Here is a 19,842-nt window from a genome sequence, read left to right on the forward strand (position 1 = left end):
TTGTAACCAGTAAACATTAGGAAATCAACACATGAGCATGACCATTTACAAAGGTTCACTTCCACAAACTGAAGTCAGAACAGTAATGCAAGTATCAAATTTATTCTCAAATAAACAAACAAAAGGTGGCAATATGAAATCAAACAATGTGACACTGTCAAAATGTCATTTTTTTAATGTTGACTCTTCATTTAGCACCTTAATAGTTGGGTTACACATGATTGATATAGTCACTCATACAAAAATGAAATAGGTGAATAATGCGAGTCAGTAACATAAAAATGAGTATGGGGAGCTGGGGCTTATGGATCACAGTTCCTTAAGATACACGATGTATGTAATCAAAAAGTACCGCTTACAGTATCTTGTTTTAATCCACTAGTACCATTATGCCTCTAGTCCCACACCAAAAACCATAGTACTCCTCACAATACATTTATTTGAAGACTAGGCCTAGACAGTGATTACTAAACACAAGTTCACCTGACATATTTGGACCTATTTTCTTTTCACATTAGAGCTCACTGTTCTGTATTATTGCATGTACATTGGAGTAGTAGATATATACAGAAAAGTTCATTGTCAAACAATGCTGGGAGCAGGAGTTATTTTACGTACTCTGAGTGTAAAAATGTCTCTAAAAATGCAAAGAGTAAAAGGCACTTGATATACTCTTGTGCCACCAACCCAATCTGGCATCATGATGCAGATTTATGTACAGGATCATATCCTTTTCAAGTACACAGTGCACTGGGCACCCTCTAGTGTTTAACTGTGGTCTGTGCGATTTCTGGATGGGCAGCTCTGACTTGAATGGTGGAATTGGGAAGGTGTTTCCCCTCCAACAATTTACTGCATTTCTGTTTTGGCAATAAAAAAAAACACAGTGCTAAGCAGCTCTGAGAGGCACTAAAAGACTTTAAAGTAAGTTCGCTTTTTTGAGAAAAAGCGTACTGCAGAGGTTTAAAAACAAAGAGCAGAACTGGTCTTTGTGGATTTAGGAGTGTTATCTTTAACGACACATTGAACATTAATCATGTTTTAAATTTTGTCATATTTTCTTTGTCAATGTTAACCCTGTTTACACCAAATTTGTAACAAGTGCCCCCAGTCTAATAGGTGCTTGTGAGCTAAACAAGCTACCTCCAGATCCTTGTCAAAACAAGCGGGAACCGTACACTAACTTCACATGAACTGTCACTCAACAGCAAGATTGAAAAACTACATGACATCCACAAAGAATTCGCTGGGGTTGCCCATGGCCAGATGGAATGACTGGCGTGATGCAGTCAGCTCTGGTGGGACTGAACCGAGGTCACGGGTGGGTGGGGCACCGGGAGGACCCCCTGGAGTGGAGGAGGGGAGTGGAGGTAAGGCCGGGTGCATGGGTGCTGTGGGCAGCTGCTGCGTGTGAGAAAGAGTGTGAGCCATGGCCGGGTGTGGGTGCTGGGGAACCATCATCACCATCATGGGGTTGTAAGGCAGGATACCTGGGGGGTATGGGGACATGTGTGGCGGCTGGGGCATGCGGTGATGATGCGAGCGCTGGGAAGAGGCGTGGCTGTGCTCACTGGGCGCAGCAGAGCCGTGGCCGCGCCGCAGGCTGCTGCGAGTGGAGTATTCTGATTCGCTCCCGCTGCCGGAGCGCGAGTCGCCCCCACCACCTTCCCCACCAGCACCAGAGGGGGATTTCTCTCCTCCGCCCACTGTGCTGCCGGGACCTTTACTACTGCGACGTCGCTCACCCTCGCTCCTTGTTGATCCACTGCTTCGGCTCCCTAAGGTCAGACAGAAAAAAGCTTTTCAACTCTATTTTACACACATTTGCTGCTGGGCATCGGTCTGATGTTGCTGTGAACCAGTCATCCAGTTACAATCATTACAAACACATCCTATTTGACTCTCGCAATAAATAGTGGTGCATTCCAGACATGGTCGGAAGTCAGAGCAACCTCACAAACCCAAACACTGGATTCAAAGATGGCTGCCACTCGAGTCGGTAAGCTTTTACTGTTAATTGCTCTTTTGTCTCATTGCTTCACATTAAATTTGTTGTACACATAGTACTGTTAATTTTTTTATCTGTAGACGTGTTGCTACTATGCTTGTTTGTAGTGTACAATGGTTCATACTCCAAAAGAGCATGAACAACAAAGTCCTTTGTCGCTACCTGTTCTGAACGCACCACATAATTCAGATTTAGCGTCTGTAGTGGCTGTCTACAAGATCAACCCTCATTTATTGTCCATTTTCTGTGTTTGTCACAACAACAGAGCTTGTGAATGCAACATTTGTTGGCAGCAGACTCAATTCTACAATATCTGAAAGTGTTATCAAACAACTTAATATTACATTTCCATTAAAGTTACAGAGCTAGTAAGTTAAAAAAAATCATCAGATGTCCTGATTTGTAATTGATAAAAAAATATGTATCATAGATATTCAATGATGTAACTCTTTGGCAGCTTTTATTGAGAGTCCTGTCCACATTATGCAACTATTAACAGCTACAAACAGAACCAATTATGAACATTGTCGAGATGTCTTTTTAAAACAGACACAATAGAGAATATCCAAGAATGTATGGTGTGTTTTGGAAATAGACTGCAGTGATGCTAAACCCATATGCAAGTAGCTTGCAGTTAATGGCCTGTTGTATGCAAAACAAACGATACAATCCTTTAATGATGAACTAACTCCATGAATTGTGCACATGGTTCTCAGCAGCTGATCTCACCTTCACTGTGCTGACTCCCAGTGCTGCCCGGGGCGTAGCTATAGCTGGAGAGCTCATGATATGGAGGCGGCTGGCTGGAGTAGGGGTGTGTGGGGTAGGGCTGATAAGGGAAGGTGTGCATCATGGGCCAGGGGGTGGCACCGGGGAGTGGCAGGGGGGCTAAAGTGTCCTGATCCGAGGCCCCACTGGAGCCGTCATTATCGTTCAGGGACAGATTGGCCATATCTGGGTGGGAGATGAAAGGAGAGTTAGGAAAATGTAGTCTACAGATAAAACAAGCCAATAGAACTTGACTTGTTACATATCATCTTTGTTTTTGTATAATTCACATATCTTTCTTTTACATGCATTTAACTCGATAAATAAATGTAACTGTTGCTGTATACACAAAAACACTCTCCCAGTCAGATTTGATCGTTTTGTTTGACATAGTTTTCCGACGAAAGGCTCAGCATACAAATATTACATTGTGTTCATTCACAACAACAAAAACACCCAAAGCTATGCACTGCGGCTTCAAAAGGTCCAGTACTTAACATTTTGGGAGGGTTTATTGGCAGAAACGGAGTGCGTAATGTAAGTGTAAGTGTTTAATGTAAGACAAAAAACTGTTTGGTTTTCCAATAATGTACTTTAGACAAGGGCCTTGATTTACAGAGGCTGCCTTCTGGTGCTGCCATATGTTACAGCAGCCCAAATGGACGTGTACACCCCCATATACACAATGAAGACAAGTTCTTTTATCCTTTCTGGTTTATGAAAGCCACTGTAGATCACTGATGTGCTTGGGAAAGGGAGTTGTGATCAAATGAGTCAAAACAGTAAAATGCGATGGCAACTAAAACTGGAAACTAATGCTACAGGTTTTTTTTCTTCCCACTCATTATAAAAAGTGTTTTTGGAACTTAGGGATGACAGGAACTTTAAAAAAAAATAAAACCTGCAAACTAACACATGGACAGATGTTTGACTCCCACAAATCCAAGACCACAAAAACAACCCGTCTGCAAAATGTTACCAAATGTTTATGTTCAGCAGACTGATCCTGAGCCAGACATAGATGTCAGCGTTTTCTAGCAACTCACAGTTCTCACAGTCGCTCAGGTCTCCAAATACGTAGTAGCACTGTTCAGAGAAGGTGATCTTGTTGACGGTGTGTCGAATAAAGCCGGCCTTTAATAGGTTGCTGGCATACTTCCTGGCTTCACGGCGGTCCTGGAATCCCTCAATGTGATGGAACAGCCATTCCACTACGTCCGAACCTGGACGTGTAAACAGAGACAAGAAAGAGAAACTGAGTGAGAAGGACTATAAAGGGACTTTTTGCTAGATAAAACATGTTATATGGGTATGTATATATACTGTACATTGTATGATAAAAATGGGGGGAAAAAAACTGTCGGCTATCCAAACTTAAACATTTACTAATTAAAGGAAATATGTAGAGCTAATGTAATGAAACATGAGTGTCCTGCCCATCTGATGACCCAACATCTGCCGTATTATTCCAGTGTTTACACCAAAAATGCAAGTCAAGTCTGAAATTGCACACAACACAAAACTTCTTCAAAAAGTAGAAACTGGGCAAACATAGTTTATGTAATCATCCCTCATGATTCTGTTGCAGGTGATTCCAATTTAACAGATGTTTTCAGTCAAAACTTCCCACAAGTCACACGGCTTTAATTCTGTGAACATAATGGCTGCCCTGTAAAATTCTTCCTAGCACAGAAAGTTCATGATCCTAATGTCCTCTCTTTTTTTGCCTTGTTTCCACTCTTTTTTTTCTTACCAAGGAAAGCATTGGGGATGGTGATTTTAAGCCACATGCGGTCCCTGACCTCCAGGCCAGACTCCGGTGAGGCCATGGCCTTAGCAACTGATGCCATATCAGAGTGTAGTGACAAGTTGAAGTCATCAAAGCCTGAAAAATATAGAGGGAGAAGGAGTTTATTTTAAAAATCTGAAGAGGAAGCAGTGTAGACATGCATGGATAAATGAATGAATAACAAAGATGAAATCAGAACTGGGACAAACAAGGAGTGCAACTTTGAAAAGAAGATCAAAGGCTGTAGAAATTTATCACATCACACACACACACAACAGCGGCACAGGCAAAAGCAGAAAACCAGATGTGAAAGATGATTCCTGTGCCAGTGTCGTTACAAGAGAAAGATGGATGACGAAAACTTTAACAGGAGCAAGATACTTTGTAATAATAACCATCCTTTAGGCCTAGAATGCTGACAAAGACGCTGGATATAGTTTGAGACAATTGTGTAGATGTGAAAGGGCTGAGAATAAAGAAGGGAGGTTGGTTACAGCACACGGAAAGTGAAGGGAGAGGAATATGGAAAGAGGGACTCACGTTCTGTCTCAGTGACAGAGGAGGAGGAGGTGATGGTGCCTGCGTAGGGAGGGTAAGCCCCGGTCATAGCCACAGAGTGGCTGACCCACGCTGCAGGGTCGATAGGTCGGATCGGTTCATCTGCACCAGTAGACGAGAAATTAGGAAAATCTTACTGGCACTGACTTAACAAGGGGAAAACTTCTTTATAATGAGTGTGAGGCAGTCTGGTACTCACTGCGAGGCAGAGTGAAGTAACCCTGAGGAGACGGGTCCCAACACTTAGCCACTGTGAGGATGATGGGCCTGGAATTCACAGTTAACAATAGAAATCAACATTTTGTTTACCAAAACATTTAACCAAGATCTCTGGTCTGATTATCAAAATCAGAGAGCAGCAAATTACCCAGGCTTGTGTACGATCTCCCTCAGGACCCGCACTGCGTCGTCGTTACTCATGTTTTCAAAGTTGATATCATTCACCTTGTTGTATCAAAGCAGAGAGGATTTCCAGTAGTTCATAAAAAATGTCAAGTTCTTGCTATAGATTTAGGGTTTAAATCATTGGCCTTGCTCACCTGCAGCAGCATGTCACCAGGCTCGATTCGTCCATCTGCAGCCACCGCTCCTCCCTTCATGATGGAGCCAATGTAGATGCCTCCATCGCCCCTTTCATTGCTTTGCCCGACAATACTGATGCCCAGGAAGTTGTACTTCTCTGTGTTGTTGAGAAATCACACCACAGATGTATGAATATCCACAATGCAGAACTGATTTGAGAGTTTAATATCTGAGAAAGACAGTTCAATGACAGGAAAACATCAGGGGTTTACAGACCCATATTGAGAGTGACGGTGATGATGTTCAAGGACATTGTGGAGTCAGTCACGCTGCTGAAGGAGGAAGCCTAGAGTGGAAAAAATAATTTCACAATTTCATCAGCTTGCAAATGAACTTAAATACGAAATTTCAGAGCAATCTCTTCCAATGACTCCAGGACATAAATGACTGATTTAAGAGGAGCAAAAACCATGAGAAAATGTTAAGAACTACAGGACGTTGTACATACCCTCTCCAGACGTGGAGGGCGCTGTTTCCGGCGTCGACGGTGCCTCTTCAGAAGCCTGGAGGCTGTGCTCTGCTCAGTTGCACTGCTGAACCTACAAGTTCAAGGGTCAAGAGGAGGTGAAAGGTGAGATGTAAAACTTTTATAGGCTTGTAACCATCAAACCTTACATGTCCCTTTTTGTGGATTTCATGTTAAGTTTTAATTAGGGGCCGAAATAAAAGATACAAAATGGCAATGACTGTCCATGGTGGTGTTTTCTTCTTTCTCCAACTCATTTTGTTTCAGGCACAATCGTCACACATCACAATGATAAAAAAACACCATAGAGTAGACCGACCACTGGCAGTACAGATGTTGTTAACTGCCCTTTTTAGTGGTTAACAAATTTGGTATACCCACTCATTTTAGTATCAAAGAGGTTATACTGCAAGAAATAATTTATTTATTTTTTTAAATCTTTGGGCCATATAAAAGTTATTTTCTCGAGAAAAATACTACACGTACTGTTGACAAGCTCCTCTCTTAAATGAACCTCTCACCTGCTCATGGTGTCGTCATCCTCAGAGTCGCAGAAGCTGGTCGTTTCTAGTTCGCTGCTCATCACTGTGCTGGAGCTCTCATATCCTGCCAGGTGGCGCTCCAGACGACTCTGGCCATTCATCCGAGGACCTGAGATACCACAGAAGAAGCCGTATGAAAATCAAGATGAATGTTCATCCCTTCTCAGATCAGTGTCTCTTTAATACGCTTATAGATCATATACATTCCTTGCTGCTCAACATTCCTTGATTAAATCACAGTCTATTCACTGTTTGGATGTTGGGAGCATGCCAAATCTTGATGGCGCTCCTTGTTTTCATCTGAACGGAGATTCTGTGTTGCTCACCGTGTTGCTCCATGCCCTCTCTGTGGCGAGGTCTCTCTCTCCTAAATGAAACTACAGACTCTGTCTCAGTCTGGTCGTCCAAAGTCTCCACGCTGCCTGTAGCATTGGGACTGTACAAGAGGAAGCAAGAGCACAGTAGTTGGAATTAGACCAAATGTGGACTGAACAGTTATGATTTAACAAGTTTCAAGCCTGGCTATTTTTTTTACTAAAATGGTATTCACAAAAATAACCACTTGGCTATAACTTGAGAGTTACAACATTGACTCTCTTCAGTTGGTTTAGTAAAGTTGTGCTAATAGCAGCTAATATGGCCCCAGCTAGGGCTGCAACAAACAAGCACTTTTATCATCGATTAATGTGGCGATTATTTTCTCAATTAATCGAGTACTTGTTTGATCCGTGAAATGTCAGAAAATGTCTCATTTTGTCCACGAACCAGAATTATTCAGTTTTAATTATTTATTTATTACATGGAGCAAGAAAAATCTGAAAACCTCCAACCGATTAATCAATTATTATAGTTGATAATTAACATAGTAACCGATCAATAAACAAATAATTGTTGCAGCCTTAGCCCTAGCCCCAGCTAATATGCTACATGTAGCTAATATGGCTTTCAGGGGAGCTATTGAAATATCAGTGCACAAACTAAAGTTGGAAATAATTGTTCTGGTTAACTTTGCATGTCCATCTCAAATAAATCAATAAAAAAAATAAGCTGCTGCCTGATACGATGTCAGCTCAGAGACCAATGTTGCCAGCTTCAATTCTTTCTACCTCCCCTAGATTTTTCTTATTTTTGTTTTGGCTTCAAACTTGCCATCTAGTCTCAAGTGATCTCAATCTGGAGCCATAAAAGTCTTTAAAGTTGTATTTTTTTTATATTGATACCATCAGTTGATCTGTGGCTTTACAATCTGTCAAGACTGTTTTGGAGTTCAACTGTGCTGAAGTTTATACGCAACACAATCCAGTCACACTTGTCACTTAAAAGCCATTCTTGTCTGATATTATGGGATTGCATTACACTGCATCCAGAGATGGATGCAACTGAAACATTCCTCTCTTGTAAAGATCAGATGTCAAATATGAGGATAGTGTTGTTTTGATGGTGAAGAAGAGAAGGTTTGTTTTTGACTTGGTGTGATTTTATTAAAAGTGACATCAAGTAGGTATTTGTGCTATGATGTCACCTTGACTCTTCACAATAAAAAAAAGAATCAGGGACTTCAATCAATTAACTTTGAATTTTCTGCAGTTGGTTCTCCTCTTTGTACTGCCAGACACTAGATTAACTAAAAAGAGGAGAGGACTAAGACGAATCCAGAAAGCAGCTGCTCACCATGTCACAGCTGGTAAAAGACATTTGAGCATGAAGCAACAAATAAATGTCCTGATAAGCCTACATGAGCAGCACACGTCTGCCACATGTGATGATTACATCCAATAGACACAGAAACAGATTTGGCTTCATCCAGCAAGACACATTGACGCAACTATTTGGAGTAATTTTCCACTAAAGGAAACAGCGTTAATTGAACTAGAAACAAGTGACTACACCTGTTTAAGTCTTCACTATCTGCACACTGTACATTTATTTTACGAAAGAAGAAACTGCCTTAATTGTATTTGGATAAAGGGAAACAATGGCAACCAGCAACTGTCCTAGAGTCAAAAGAGACAGACAGTTTGAGGCCCAACCATAAATGAATCAGCACATTGCAGCCTTAATGGGAATTTGCACTGATGTGTGTGAACTCCATTTGACCTCTAATCCAAACTTAAGAGCTCCAGACAACATACTTCATGGGGAACAGAGAGCTCTGGTAAGAAGTTAATAACTATGCTTGTTTTGAGCTCTTGTAAACCCAGTTGAAATCACAGTAACACATTTCATCGCTCCATACATTAATGCCATCAATACATTTATGTAAATTAGACTGTTAACCGTGCATACATGTAAAAGTAAATTTTTAGAATCAGTCAGTTGGGGTTAAGCAAATCAAAAGGGCTGGTCATGTTAATAGCAAGGGCGGTCCCAGCTGAGATCAGGTTTAAATGAGCAGTGTTCTTGTTATTCTTGTTGTAACCTGATGACAAGAGAGTATGACATATGCAGGAAAAGACACTGTACCTACATTTCAGCTATGGGAGAAACATGAGTGTTAAGTTTTGAAGTACTGGTAAAAATGTGCAGGTTTGAGCAAGGTTTTTGGCGTTGTGATGTCCCTCTGCAGGTAAATACACAGCAGAACAAGTGCCAAGCACCAAATGAGTGCTTTGCTTACTGGAAGGAGGGCGGCCTGGAGTCCCCAATGCCCCCTGTCCTCTCTGCAGGTGGAGGTGGCAGGGGCGGTGGAGGGGGCGAAGGCTGGGTAGTCGTTTCCACAGGTGGAACCACTGCCACTGGAGGCTCTGCCGTTGGAGTGTCTGAGGATACCAGCTAAAAAAGAAAAGGGACAAAAAGAAAATCAGCAAAGGTAAAGAGAGACAGGATGAAAAGAAGAGGGTGGGAGAGAAAGACGGTGTGTGGACTGTGCAGTGGGGAGAAATTGGTACAAGGCAAGAAAAAGTAATTGAGAGAGGGCAGAGAGGAGAAAGGGTGAGAAACTGAGAGGAATGAAAGTAGGAGTAGGTAGAGGGTACAGGGAGGGAAAACGGGTAAGATGTCAATTACTTTGACACACAAACGCTGCACTCTTTTCATTTGGACGTCTCAAGGGCATAATGAAACGCAATCCTACACTTAACCTGTCTCTCTCCATTACACAACAAAAGAGCCCATAAATGCTCACACACACAAGTAACAACAATTAGACTAAATATCATACGGCATCCATTACCTGAACCATAACAGCACATGCAGCAAAGGAATAAAATATAGTCGAGACTGGCTGAGCAAAAATCTTAATAAAAAAAAACAAAAATTCACCAATTTAACACTAAATTACTGCACCTTTCGTTGTATAGCTTTTGAAGTTTGGTGCATTCACAATCAAATGGAGTCAATCACTGAAATGTTCCTTCTTCTAAATGTAATGGCTATGCAATGATGAAATACTCGTCTTCTGGGATCCCTCCATCCGCCTCTGCATGCAGATCACATGTCAGTCCCCCTGGTCTCTCAGCTTTGTTCCCCCATTCTTTTTCATGCCTTTCCTCATTCTTATGCATCTAACAGATGCTTTGGACTCAAACCTGCTTATCTGGGCCAAGTCCCCATGTTTTGTCTGTATTCAGATGTAACCTGCTGGGCGGGGCGCAACAACTGGGCCTCCAACAGGAGCAATGGAAAGTATGAAAACCGTACCTGCAACTCAAGATTTGCTGCGATGAGAGAAATGTTCCTCCCCTGTGACTCCATATGTTACATCTTCAAATAATTATTGCAATGTGGAAATTTGCTGTGTAATGTGATCAATCTTTTCCAACTCTAACATCAAACATTTACTGACATTCATTGTTACATATTCTCAGTAAAAAAAATAAAAATATACAACCTGCTGTAACTAAAGATAACCGCTCTGCCATAAATCTGACTTTTACGGGGATTATAATGTCTATTTTCATAATAATTATAAGAGTATGTTAATTAAGCACGTTAAAGGGTTACTAATCTTTGTACTGCCCTATATATCAGGTTGGCAAAATAGTTTTGTTTTTTGGGGGGAGGTTGAGTAGTATATTTACATTTGCCAATTTTTAAATAGGGTTTGCTTTTGAAAATTGCAACTCGACATAAATATTAACTTGTAAATGCTCTAACATGCTCCTCTGCACTCAAGAAAATGCCAGGGCTCTTCTGTGTGGTCCTGCAAATATTTCACAATAAAAGCCTTGTTAGAAAAGAAATGAACAGAACAGAAACGCCAGTACTTTACTATAAAACTTTGGTGCAGGACGTGTTGTGTTTGGAACACATGAAATAGATTACGGAACTGATGAGCTGTTCAGCAGAGAGCAATTGCTGCAGCGAGGTGGAGAGAGGAATCTGTCATTGTCACACTTTTAAAATCAGCTGATCATTGTGTGGCATATGCAACAAAAGCCAATAAGTTTGCAATACACTGCGGGGAAAAAGTCAGAGAGGATCTACCACACATAATTCATGATTTGTTTCTTGTTTCGCTAAATTATCTTTACACGTCACAAGAGATAAAATTATATATATAAAATAGGCATTACACTCTGCAAATGAGTTTTCTGGTTAAGATGAAATTATACAAATCTAAAGAGGGACTTGACATTGGATTCAATGAAAGCTGAAAAGAGTAGTTTGGCATGCTGCTGCTCAAAGTGAGTCAGACTGAGGATTAAACTTGGAGAATATTTTCCCCGTGTTTTCTCTGGTCCCTTTCCTCCTGTTTAACCTGGACCAGGACACTTATTCTGTTTCAGGCTTTCCACTCTTTCCAAAAGATTATCCCAAGGTGATTTTACCCAATACTTTCCCCAGGATAAGCTGAAACAACACAAAGCAGTGATGTTGCAATACATTACACAATTATGTACATTTAAGGGCATTTAATTTTATTTGATTTAAGATTATTTGTTTAAAATGGAGTGTAGAATTTTGACGTTTTCACACAAATGGTGGAAAATTGTTCAAATTAAGTCACTTGATGTATAGGTCATAATAGGAAAAGCACTGTTTTCATAATTTACTCAACTACTTGAATAAAACAGAGCCACCTTTAATGTTATCAGAAAACATCTGGGTCTTTGCGACTGTGACAAAGTCAAAATGTCTGCTGTGGAAAAAGGCCTGTTCAGTACAATGGCCACCAGTGAAATAGCTCACAACATGCAGCAGGTTTATTATTTCTTACCCATGACACCACCCTGCCGTTGAAACACGGCAGCTTGGCACTGTCATCAGAAATCTCTTCTTTCACCACCCTGAAAAACACAAGACGGAGCCAGGTTTAGAAGGCGGTATAAATTGTTCTGCCCTCACAATGTTTTGGCATAGTATGTGGTGTCTAGATGGTAGAGCGGAGAGGAGGAATGAAGGAGGAGAAACCATACCATGGCTTTAACGCGTTCATAAAGAGAAATGTGAAGCTGCAGGGGAATTAAACGGTTTACATTACTGACACTTATTAGGCCATTACAACAACATGGTCAGAATAAATCAATAAATCATTTAAACAACTGCCTAAAGTTATGGAGTTGTTTCATCTTATACACAGTAAAAATGCTAGAAAGTGTTAAAAGAAATTTGATTGTTGTTTCCAAAACCTCAAAATGGTGATGTCCCCAAATGTCTTGTTTTGTTCACAAACCAATATTAACTTTTCATACAGAGCAAAGAAAGCAGAACATATTCAGGGTAATCCATCATCAAAATAGCTGGCATATTTTGATAATTTAGTAATTAATTTATCAATTCACTGTTGCAGTCCTGTAGATGACAATCAAAAAATAGTGTGTAACTAAATCTACCCGCTTACTTAAAAACAACACAGAAAATGTTCATAGATTAAACAATTAGCCTTACTATAACAATTTAAATCTCTGAAAAATCAAAGTACATCCAAAGTACAATGCTGCAATATAATTATATTAAAGTTATACATTGTGCAGAAAAGTATCTCTTTGGTTTATGCTGCCATTATTTTTTATATACTAGCAAACATGTTTAACTTCCAATCCTTAAAATATAGTCTAGTGTATCATGTAGTGATGCTACATCACAGTAAATACTAAATTGAACTTTATAATTTGGACACAAATATAATTCAAATCAAATCTATGACAGTTAGTCATAGTATTTCATTTTCAGTATTAAATTGAAGAAAATAAACTTAATTAATTAATTTAATAGTCAGAAAACTGTACAAAACTATCACTTTGTACTATTATGATTGATTAAACTTAAAATAAAAGTATCAATTCACTCGTTAAGCTTCAAGCTGAATCAACAAAAACTCTCGTAGTACTTTAAGTACAATCAAATCATTGGGATTATACTGGCATATTGTATTATATTATATTATGACTAAAAGACTACCATGTCTAGTTTTTGCAGTAAACTTATGTGCATAAAAGCAAGAGACACTATGTGTTGGTTGATGAGCTAAATACACACATTTGTATTGCTTTTGTACCTCCTTGTAAAGTACCTGCAACTAAACATGCATGCAAACGTAACAACATAACAGCAGCTCATAAACACAGCAACTGTCGGGAGTTGAGACTCTACAAAGCTCCTTGGAGGCGATACATTTGTCTGGCTCCCTCCTCCATCCTCCTCCATGTTTGACAGAAAGGCAAACATTCTGCTTCAGGTGGATCATTTCCCTGCAGCAGACTGCCAATACATTATTACAGTGGTTTGTCAAGATATGAGCTGGGCACACAGAGTGAAAACACTTGACTGCTTTGAATCTGTTGGAAAATGTTCCCTCTCAAGCTTCAACTGCCAGTGTGCCTCTTCTTATGTGTGTGCGACTTGGTCAAGCTCCACTGGGCTTCCGTAAGCAGCTGCTGAGAGCTGGTTTTGTGGGTGAGTGTTAGCATGCGGCCAGATTGTTGTGGGCACTGGTGGGGAGCTGCTGCAGCAAGCCTCAACTTTTGAGAGCCACGTGTATCACTTCCGAACAGGAGGCTAACAAATAGTTTTTTCTCCTTGTACACTACGAGAAAAACGACATCTTGGCAGGAGATGAACCCATGCAACATTTTTCTCCCAAGAGAGTAATTGTCTACATTCCTCTGGCCACCAAACAAACAAGTGACCACAGTTGATCATTTCACGCACACTCAGAAAAACCTCAAACAATGCACAGACAGTCGTGAATTATGCAGAGTCCTGTTAGGTTTACTTAAAAATAATTTCACCCCCACTTCCTTTTCCCCAGTCCCTAGATACCACTAAATTCCTCCCATCCTCCACAGCATCTCTTCTCTGACAATTAATCTTACTGAAACAACTCCCCGATCCCCCTCTGCAGCACATGAACACAGCGGAATATCCAATAACTGAGTGAACACCATCCCACTCTTTCTCCTCTGCCTTCTCCCTGTGGACAAACCCAGAAACCCAGCAAATGGCCCCTGCCCTGCGCCTGGTTCCCAGCATCGGCCCAGGCTTGCTCTGCCTACATGGATCTCCCCCACTGCCACACACACAGCCTTAGTCGACAGCTGGCCTCGTACCAGGGCAAATGAAAACACTCGCTATTACACACTCCTCTATGGGGTCAGGGAGAAGGGGGGTAAACATCCCTGCTTGGATTGGACAGCTGACTCAGAGCTATGTTTGAAATTTTCTCATCTGAACTCAGCTGGAGATGTTCAAATGAAAGCGTGACATGCCAGACTGTAATTTAAACTCAAAATGGGAATCTTTCTGCCATTTCCCCCTTGATAAACTTTCCGTGCGCCGACACAATATGATGTGGGTGGCTTGATTGACGATAATTAGCCTTTGGAAAAAAAAACATTATGCGCTCACTTTCAAAGGTCAAACAAAATAGCATTAAGTCCACTTAATGTGACAACTAGCGAATTACACTGATGACTGCGGTGAGTCTCGTCAAGTTAAAACAGTTGAGACCATTAGATGCCACGGAACTATTGCAGGTAATAGCTTCACAGAGTCATTACGTGCATACATTTGTCAGATTATTAGGTACACCGAGTTAAAACTGTTGCAGTCTTTGCTGCGGTGAATCATACGTTCATAAAGGTTTGGGTGTTCCGTTGTTGTTGAAACTTGTTCAGATAAACGCGGATTGAACTTTATGGTTACATTAGTAATTCTGCAATGCTACTGAATTGTATTGTTATAACATATTTAGTCTGTCTAATCATGTGTATTAACCATACACTGTATAGAGAAGCAACCTGAAATAAAACAGGAAATGAGGATATATTGAATGGCCACTTGGGGGCAACTCTGTTGATTGCAAAATAGAGTCTGTCTGAAGAGAAGTCATTAGGAAAATAAGCCTACTTCCCCAATTAAACAGTATTATGAGGAGTTAATGGTCTCGCTCAACAGAATATGATGTTCAATGTGTACATCATATTCCAGCTTAGAGAAAAATGGAATATTAAGTACGACACATACAACTGGACACCAGTGTGATGAACAGCTGGTGTCATCAAATAGGAGCCTAGTTACAGGTGACGTCTGAGGAACTTCCATTAGCAAAATGTCAACATGGCACCAGCCAATTCACAAAACCGGAGGCTTCAAAACAGGAGTTCAGATTCTGACCGGTTGCCACTTAAGATATAAATATTGGCTAGTCTTATAAAATGTGTTTATATGGCTAGCTGGAATTGAAACTACTAGTTAGTAATCACAACAAACTATTCGGGTTAAATGTTGTGTGATGTTTGGGTTTTTTAAGTCTTTTAAAAAAAATGTCACATTGGGCAGTTGGAGTTCCATGTGTAACATTTTCAAACAAATGTCTCGGGTTCATGACGCAAACATTTCATCTGTAGAATATAATAGTCATGTCACCAGAAGTCACATCGAACAACTGAGTAAAAGTTTACTGAATAAAAGTCAGTTTGTAATGAATGGGTGGTGAATCTCAGAGATGGTAAGCTGCCAGAAATATTAGACACAAATAACCAAAGCCACAAATGATGTCGTAATATTACTCCCTGATCTGATCAGGCATCATTATGATACAGCTCATACTTGATCAGCATGGTCTTTAAAAACACATTTATTAATTTTTAGTAACCCATGTCAAGTTATTTTTAAAATACCTTGAGACAGATCTTTCCAAACAACATCTGTTCAAGTCGGTTAGATGTTGTTGGTATTAATGTTCAAATGATATGCTTCAGCAGGATTGCTCCAGCTTGGCAGCGCTAAGAGACATAATGAAAAAGTATTTCATCCATTTCATCTTGGTGTTGAAGCTGATATCTGCTCCCTCTGGCACAGGCTACTACGGTGCCATCCAAAGAGGAAAAGAGGCAAACAGCCCAGCCTTAATGCCCATCCAAGACTACAATGCATTTAGCAGAAAGCCTAAGGGTCTCACTGGGTGAATAAACCACAAACATGCATTCCTGTGCAGGAAAATGCACAGCAGCCACGCAGAAAAAAGAAAGATTAATTGATAGAGAGGAGGCAGCTCTTTCTGGAGGAGTGGTGTTGGGAGAAAGGGGAGAGGATGGGAGGAAGCCCGGGAATCAAAGGACGGCCAGCAGGCCAAAGTGTTAAAGACGGGAGAGACAAAACCCTGGCTTCAGTCCTGAAAGAAGGGAAGGACGAGGATTTCACAAGATGATGGACTGAAGGAGGGAGTGAAGAATAAGGATTAGGGTAAAGAAAAGCAGCAGGGACAAGGAATGCCTCCCATTGTAATGATGATGTTTTCTGAGAAATGCCTTGGCCTACATACCCTCAGTATTTATAGAAGCACTGGGACATTCATCAGCAGGCATTATAACTTTTCTGATAAGAGATGTGTTAGTTGAACGATAGTGATGCATCAGCATTGTCAATGTCATGACGCCGCAAGAACAAATGCATTTCAATACCACTGTAGAACTGCAATGCTATCAAGCAATAGGTATTCCCAGCAAAAACAGAAACTATGAGGTAGATTAATGGTAGGAATAAAGAATATGGAATAAGAAGAAAGTTATACTGCAATAATATGGATTCCAACTGCTGTAAAACACAAAAGAACAAGAGGCAGATTATTGCAGAGCCTAATACTTCTTACTTGGACTCTATTTTTTATTTTTTGCCAAGTAGATTTTAACATGCAAGGAATTTGGTTTGGCGTTATGCTGCATAATAACTGTGATAAACATACATACAAAATAGATTACCAATCTCTGTACAGGAACTTGTTACTAACAGATTATTGTATCGAACAGTGACTTAAAGAACTTAATAAACTATATTACTATTGTTGCCACATATGTATGTGTTTGTAACAGATTTGTGGCCATTAGGTGTGTCCGTTTGTACTGAACCTATTTTGGTCTACAACTACAGTCTTGTATTATGAGAATGAGTCTACTCGTAATTGTAATCAATAAAATAAACGGGATTAAGCAGCTTTTTGATTTAAAAAAAAGGCATGAAAGACACACCAAAAACACAAAAATGTGAATAAGCGACCAAAGCATATATGATAGTGATGATAACATTCTCAGGCAGTGAGTTAATGATGCAAGGGTTTACTTAGGCTAAGTTAAAGGTCTTCCTTTCATAAGGTAATGGCACATTTGGAAATTATTTTCCAACTTTTGTCAGTCCCTTTTACTAAACATGGTTTGCTGGCCGTCTATCGGTTTATTTTAAACCCGTGTCTTTCAACATTTAAACCAACCACACTACTCTTCTTTGCTGCTACAGGAGAAAAAAGTCGCTGCTGCTCACCCGAAGTCCTGGTCCATAGACTTGAAGAAGAATTTGTAGTTTGGCTTGTTCAGGACCTGTTTAAAATCCAGCAAAGTGATATTTTCGGCAGCAATGGGTATCTTCACCAAATACGGCGTCTCCTCTTCGTCGATGTGATAAATTATTTTGGTTTCCGCCATCTCTGCGGTGGCTTTTTTCCGCCCCTCCAAACGGGAAAGTCACCACAAGAAACACACACCGAAGAGGCGAGGTAGCGTTAACTTTGTTAGGAGGTTAGCTAGCGGCGGAGCTAGCTGTGTGGCTAATGAGACGGCAGAGGTGAAACGATGATGGCCACTGAGATTTTTCAGTCCGAGCCAGAGGAGGACGCGCAGTTAAAGCGCTGAAAACCACGCTCAAAAGCTCGCACTCGCACTCAAAAACTCGCATTCCCTCCCGTTCACTGGTGGAGAAGTCACAAAAAAACGACGCACACGCTACATTCACACACAACACCTAACTAGCAACAACTTTTCCCCCAACAAAAACATACAGGGAGGGGGTCTAAAAACTTTTCTCCACTGGCTTAATGCGAGCCAGCGAGGCGTGTGACGTCACCACGTAACCCCCACCCCCCTTCACTGCCCTTACGTACCATGCCGACCATGCACACACACACACACACTTATATTATTATAGGAAAATACTGTAATAAAGATAATGATAACAATAAAAACACTAATATGTTTTATTTATTCTATTCAGGTGAAAACAAATGTACGTTTAAGAAGTATTAAAGTCTATATGTGTCCTTGAGCGAGACACTTAACCCCATATTTGCAGCGTGTGAATGGGTATGAAAGATGTGTGAATGGGTGAAAACTGTAGGGTGTGAATGGGTGAAAACTGTAGCGTGTGAATGGGGAAAAACTGTAGTGTAAAGCAGCTCGTCAAGACTAGAAAAACACAGACATTAATAACTCTACTTCTTCTGATTTTATTTGGTAGTGACAAATAACAAAGTTATTATTAGTGGAAATGTAGTGGAGTAAAAGTAAAGGTTGTATAACAAGAAATATTTGCATTTTGTAACAATTTTCGATAGTATTCTATATTTCTATTTCTGATATATACACATAATTTATAAAACAAGAAGGCATTACTCAAAAGCAAGTGAGAGTGAATAAAAGAATAATGATAAAATCAATGCAAAACAATGTATGCACAAATATGGATTTAAAATATGTATTTTATTTGTATGTTTTGTTTTTCATCTCTTATATTGTGTACTGTTTGTGACGTGCATAATGCTATTTCAGCAAGAAACTCACTGCCTTCATTATTTTTAATATTTGATCTAATATAAAATTCAGTTACTTCAAACTGAGGCATGTTATTAGTTGTTTTTAATTGTGATCCAACTTGTCTGTCACTGTCGGTGAACTCTTGCTTCACACCTTATAATGAACTTTAAACACTTTTTTGATAATAGAAAAGACAGTAATACAACTTTTAATTCTACCTAATTACTGAACTTACCTATAGAGGTGTCAAATGCAAATTTATTTGGGGATATACTACATCAAAATTCAAATGCACTGTAGTACAAGGACCATCAATCAATAAAATTCTATAATGTCACGCAGCAAAAACATTAGTAGAGGGACTACCCATGCTCAGGACCAAAAAATACAGTTTCAATCTCCTCATCTTTATTTGTACAATCCTCACGATCATCAGCTGTAGTCTATAACAATAACAACAAACGGGTGCAAACAACATTAAAAATTAATGACAAATAAGACCACATCTGAGAAAAGATGACAACATAATAAATTTAATAAATACAGCTTTGTAGGGCTTGACCTTTGTTGGTACATTTTCAAATAAACCACTAGAGGGAACCCTTCATCAGTCTATCATTCATCAAAGCACTACAACCATGCAGAACTGAGAATAAGTGAAAATGATGAGCAACAACATTCACAATCTGAAAACAATACAATTGGTAAATCATGAAGACTGCAATTTAACATAACTGATATAAACTTTATGGAGATGAACTTTGTTTAGCACTTTTCTACACTGTTACTTAAATTGATGAGACAATTTAATTTAATTTAAACTAAGTTATAGTTTAGAAGTTGTGTGTTGTTGTGCTCATTTAACATGTTAATTTTAATATCAGTGGACTTTCGTTTATCTATTACAAAGTGAATAGTGAACTATAAATTGACCTTAAAGGTCCAGTGTGGAATATTATTGTCCATTGGTTACTATCCATAAGTATGTTTGTTTAAGTAAGTAACTGCTTTAAGGTAAAATAATTTTGTTTTCTTGGCCCTAGAATAAGCTTCTTATTTCTGGTTTAAGTAACTTTACAGAGGCTGCCATCTAGCACCACCATGTTTCTACAGCAGCCTGAGTGTTTAAACCAGCCAGAGCAGAGTTTCACTTTTTGAAGAAGAGG

At 39.8% G+C, this 19,842-nt stretch overlaps 1 protein-coding gene across 2 annotated transcripts; it reads right to left on the reverse strand.

The window, feature by feature from the left end:
* Window positions 1-86: 86 nt before the first annotated feature.
* On the reverse strand, window positions 87-17,962 carry dvl2 (dishevelled segment polarity protein 2). Of its 2 annotated transcripts, none has more exons than XM_044020763.1 (15): window positions 17,412-17,962; window positions 11,872-11,941; window positions 9,331-9,485; window positions 7,040-7,149; window positions 6,693-6,822; window positions 6,154-6,244; window positions 5,922-5,991; window positions 5,663-5,802; window positions 5,491-5,567; window positions 5,323-5,390; window positions 5,106-5,225; window positions 4,530-4,661; window positions 3,823-3,999; window positions 2,738-2,962; window positions 87-1,778 (listed from the first exon to the last, which is right to left on the reverse strand). In XM_044020763.1, exons 1-15 carry the CDS (start codon window positions 17,570-17,572, stop codon window positions 1,222-1,224), a joined length of 2,283 nt encoding a protein of 760 aa, XP_043876698.1. In that variant the 5' UTR covers window positions 17,573-17,962; the 3' UTR covers window positions 87-1,221. The 2 variants fall into 2 exon arrangements, with proteins under 2 accessions (XP_043876698.1, XP_043876697.1); XM_044020762.1 differs by having other exon boundaries at window positions 5,106-5,231.
* Window positions 17,963-19,842: the final 1,880 nt, after the last annotated feature.

The sequence above is a fragment of the Solea senegalensis genome, linkage group LG3 (assembly GCF_019176455.1).
Source record: "Solea senegalensis isolate Sse05_10M linkage group LG3, IFAPA_SoseM_1, whole genome shotgun sequence".
Classification (NCBI taxonomy): domain Eukaryota; kingdom Metazoa; phylum Chordata; class Actinopteri; order Pleuronectiformes; family Soleidae; genus Solea; species Solea senegalensis.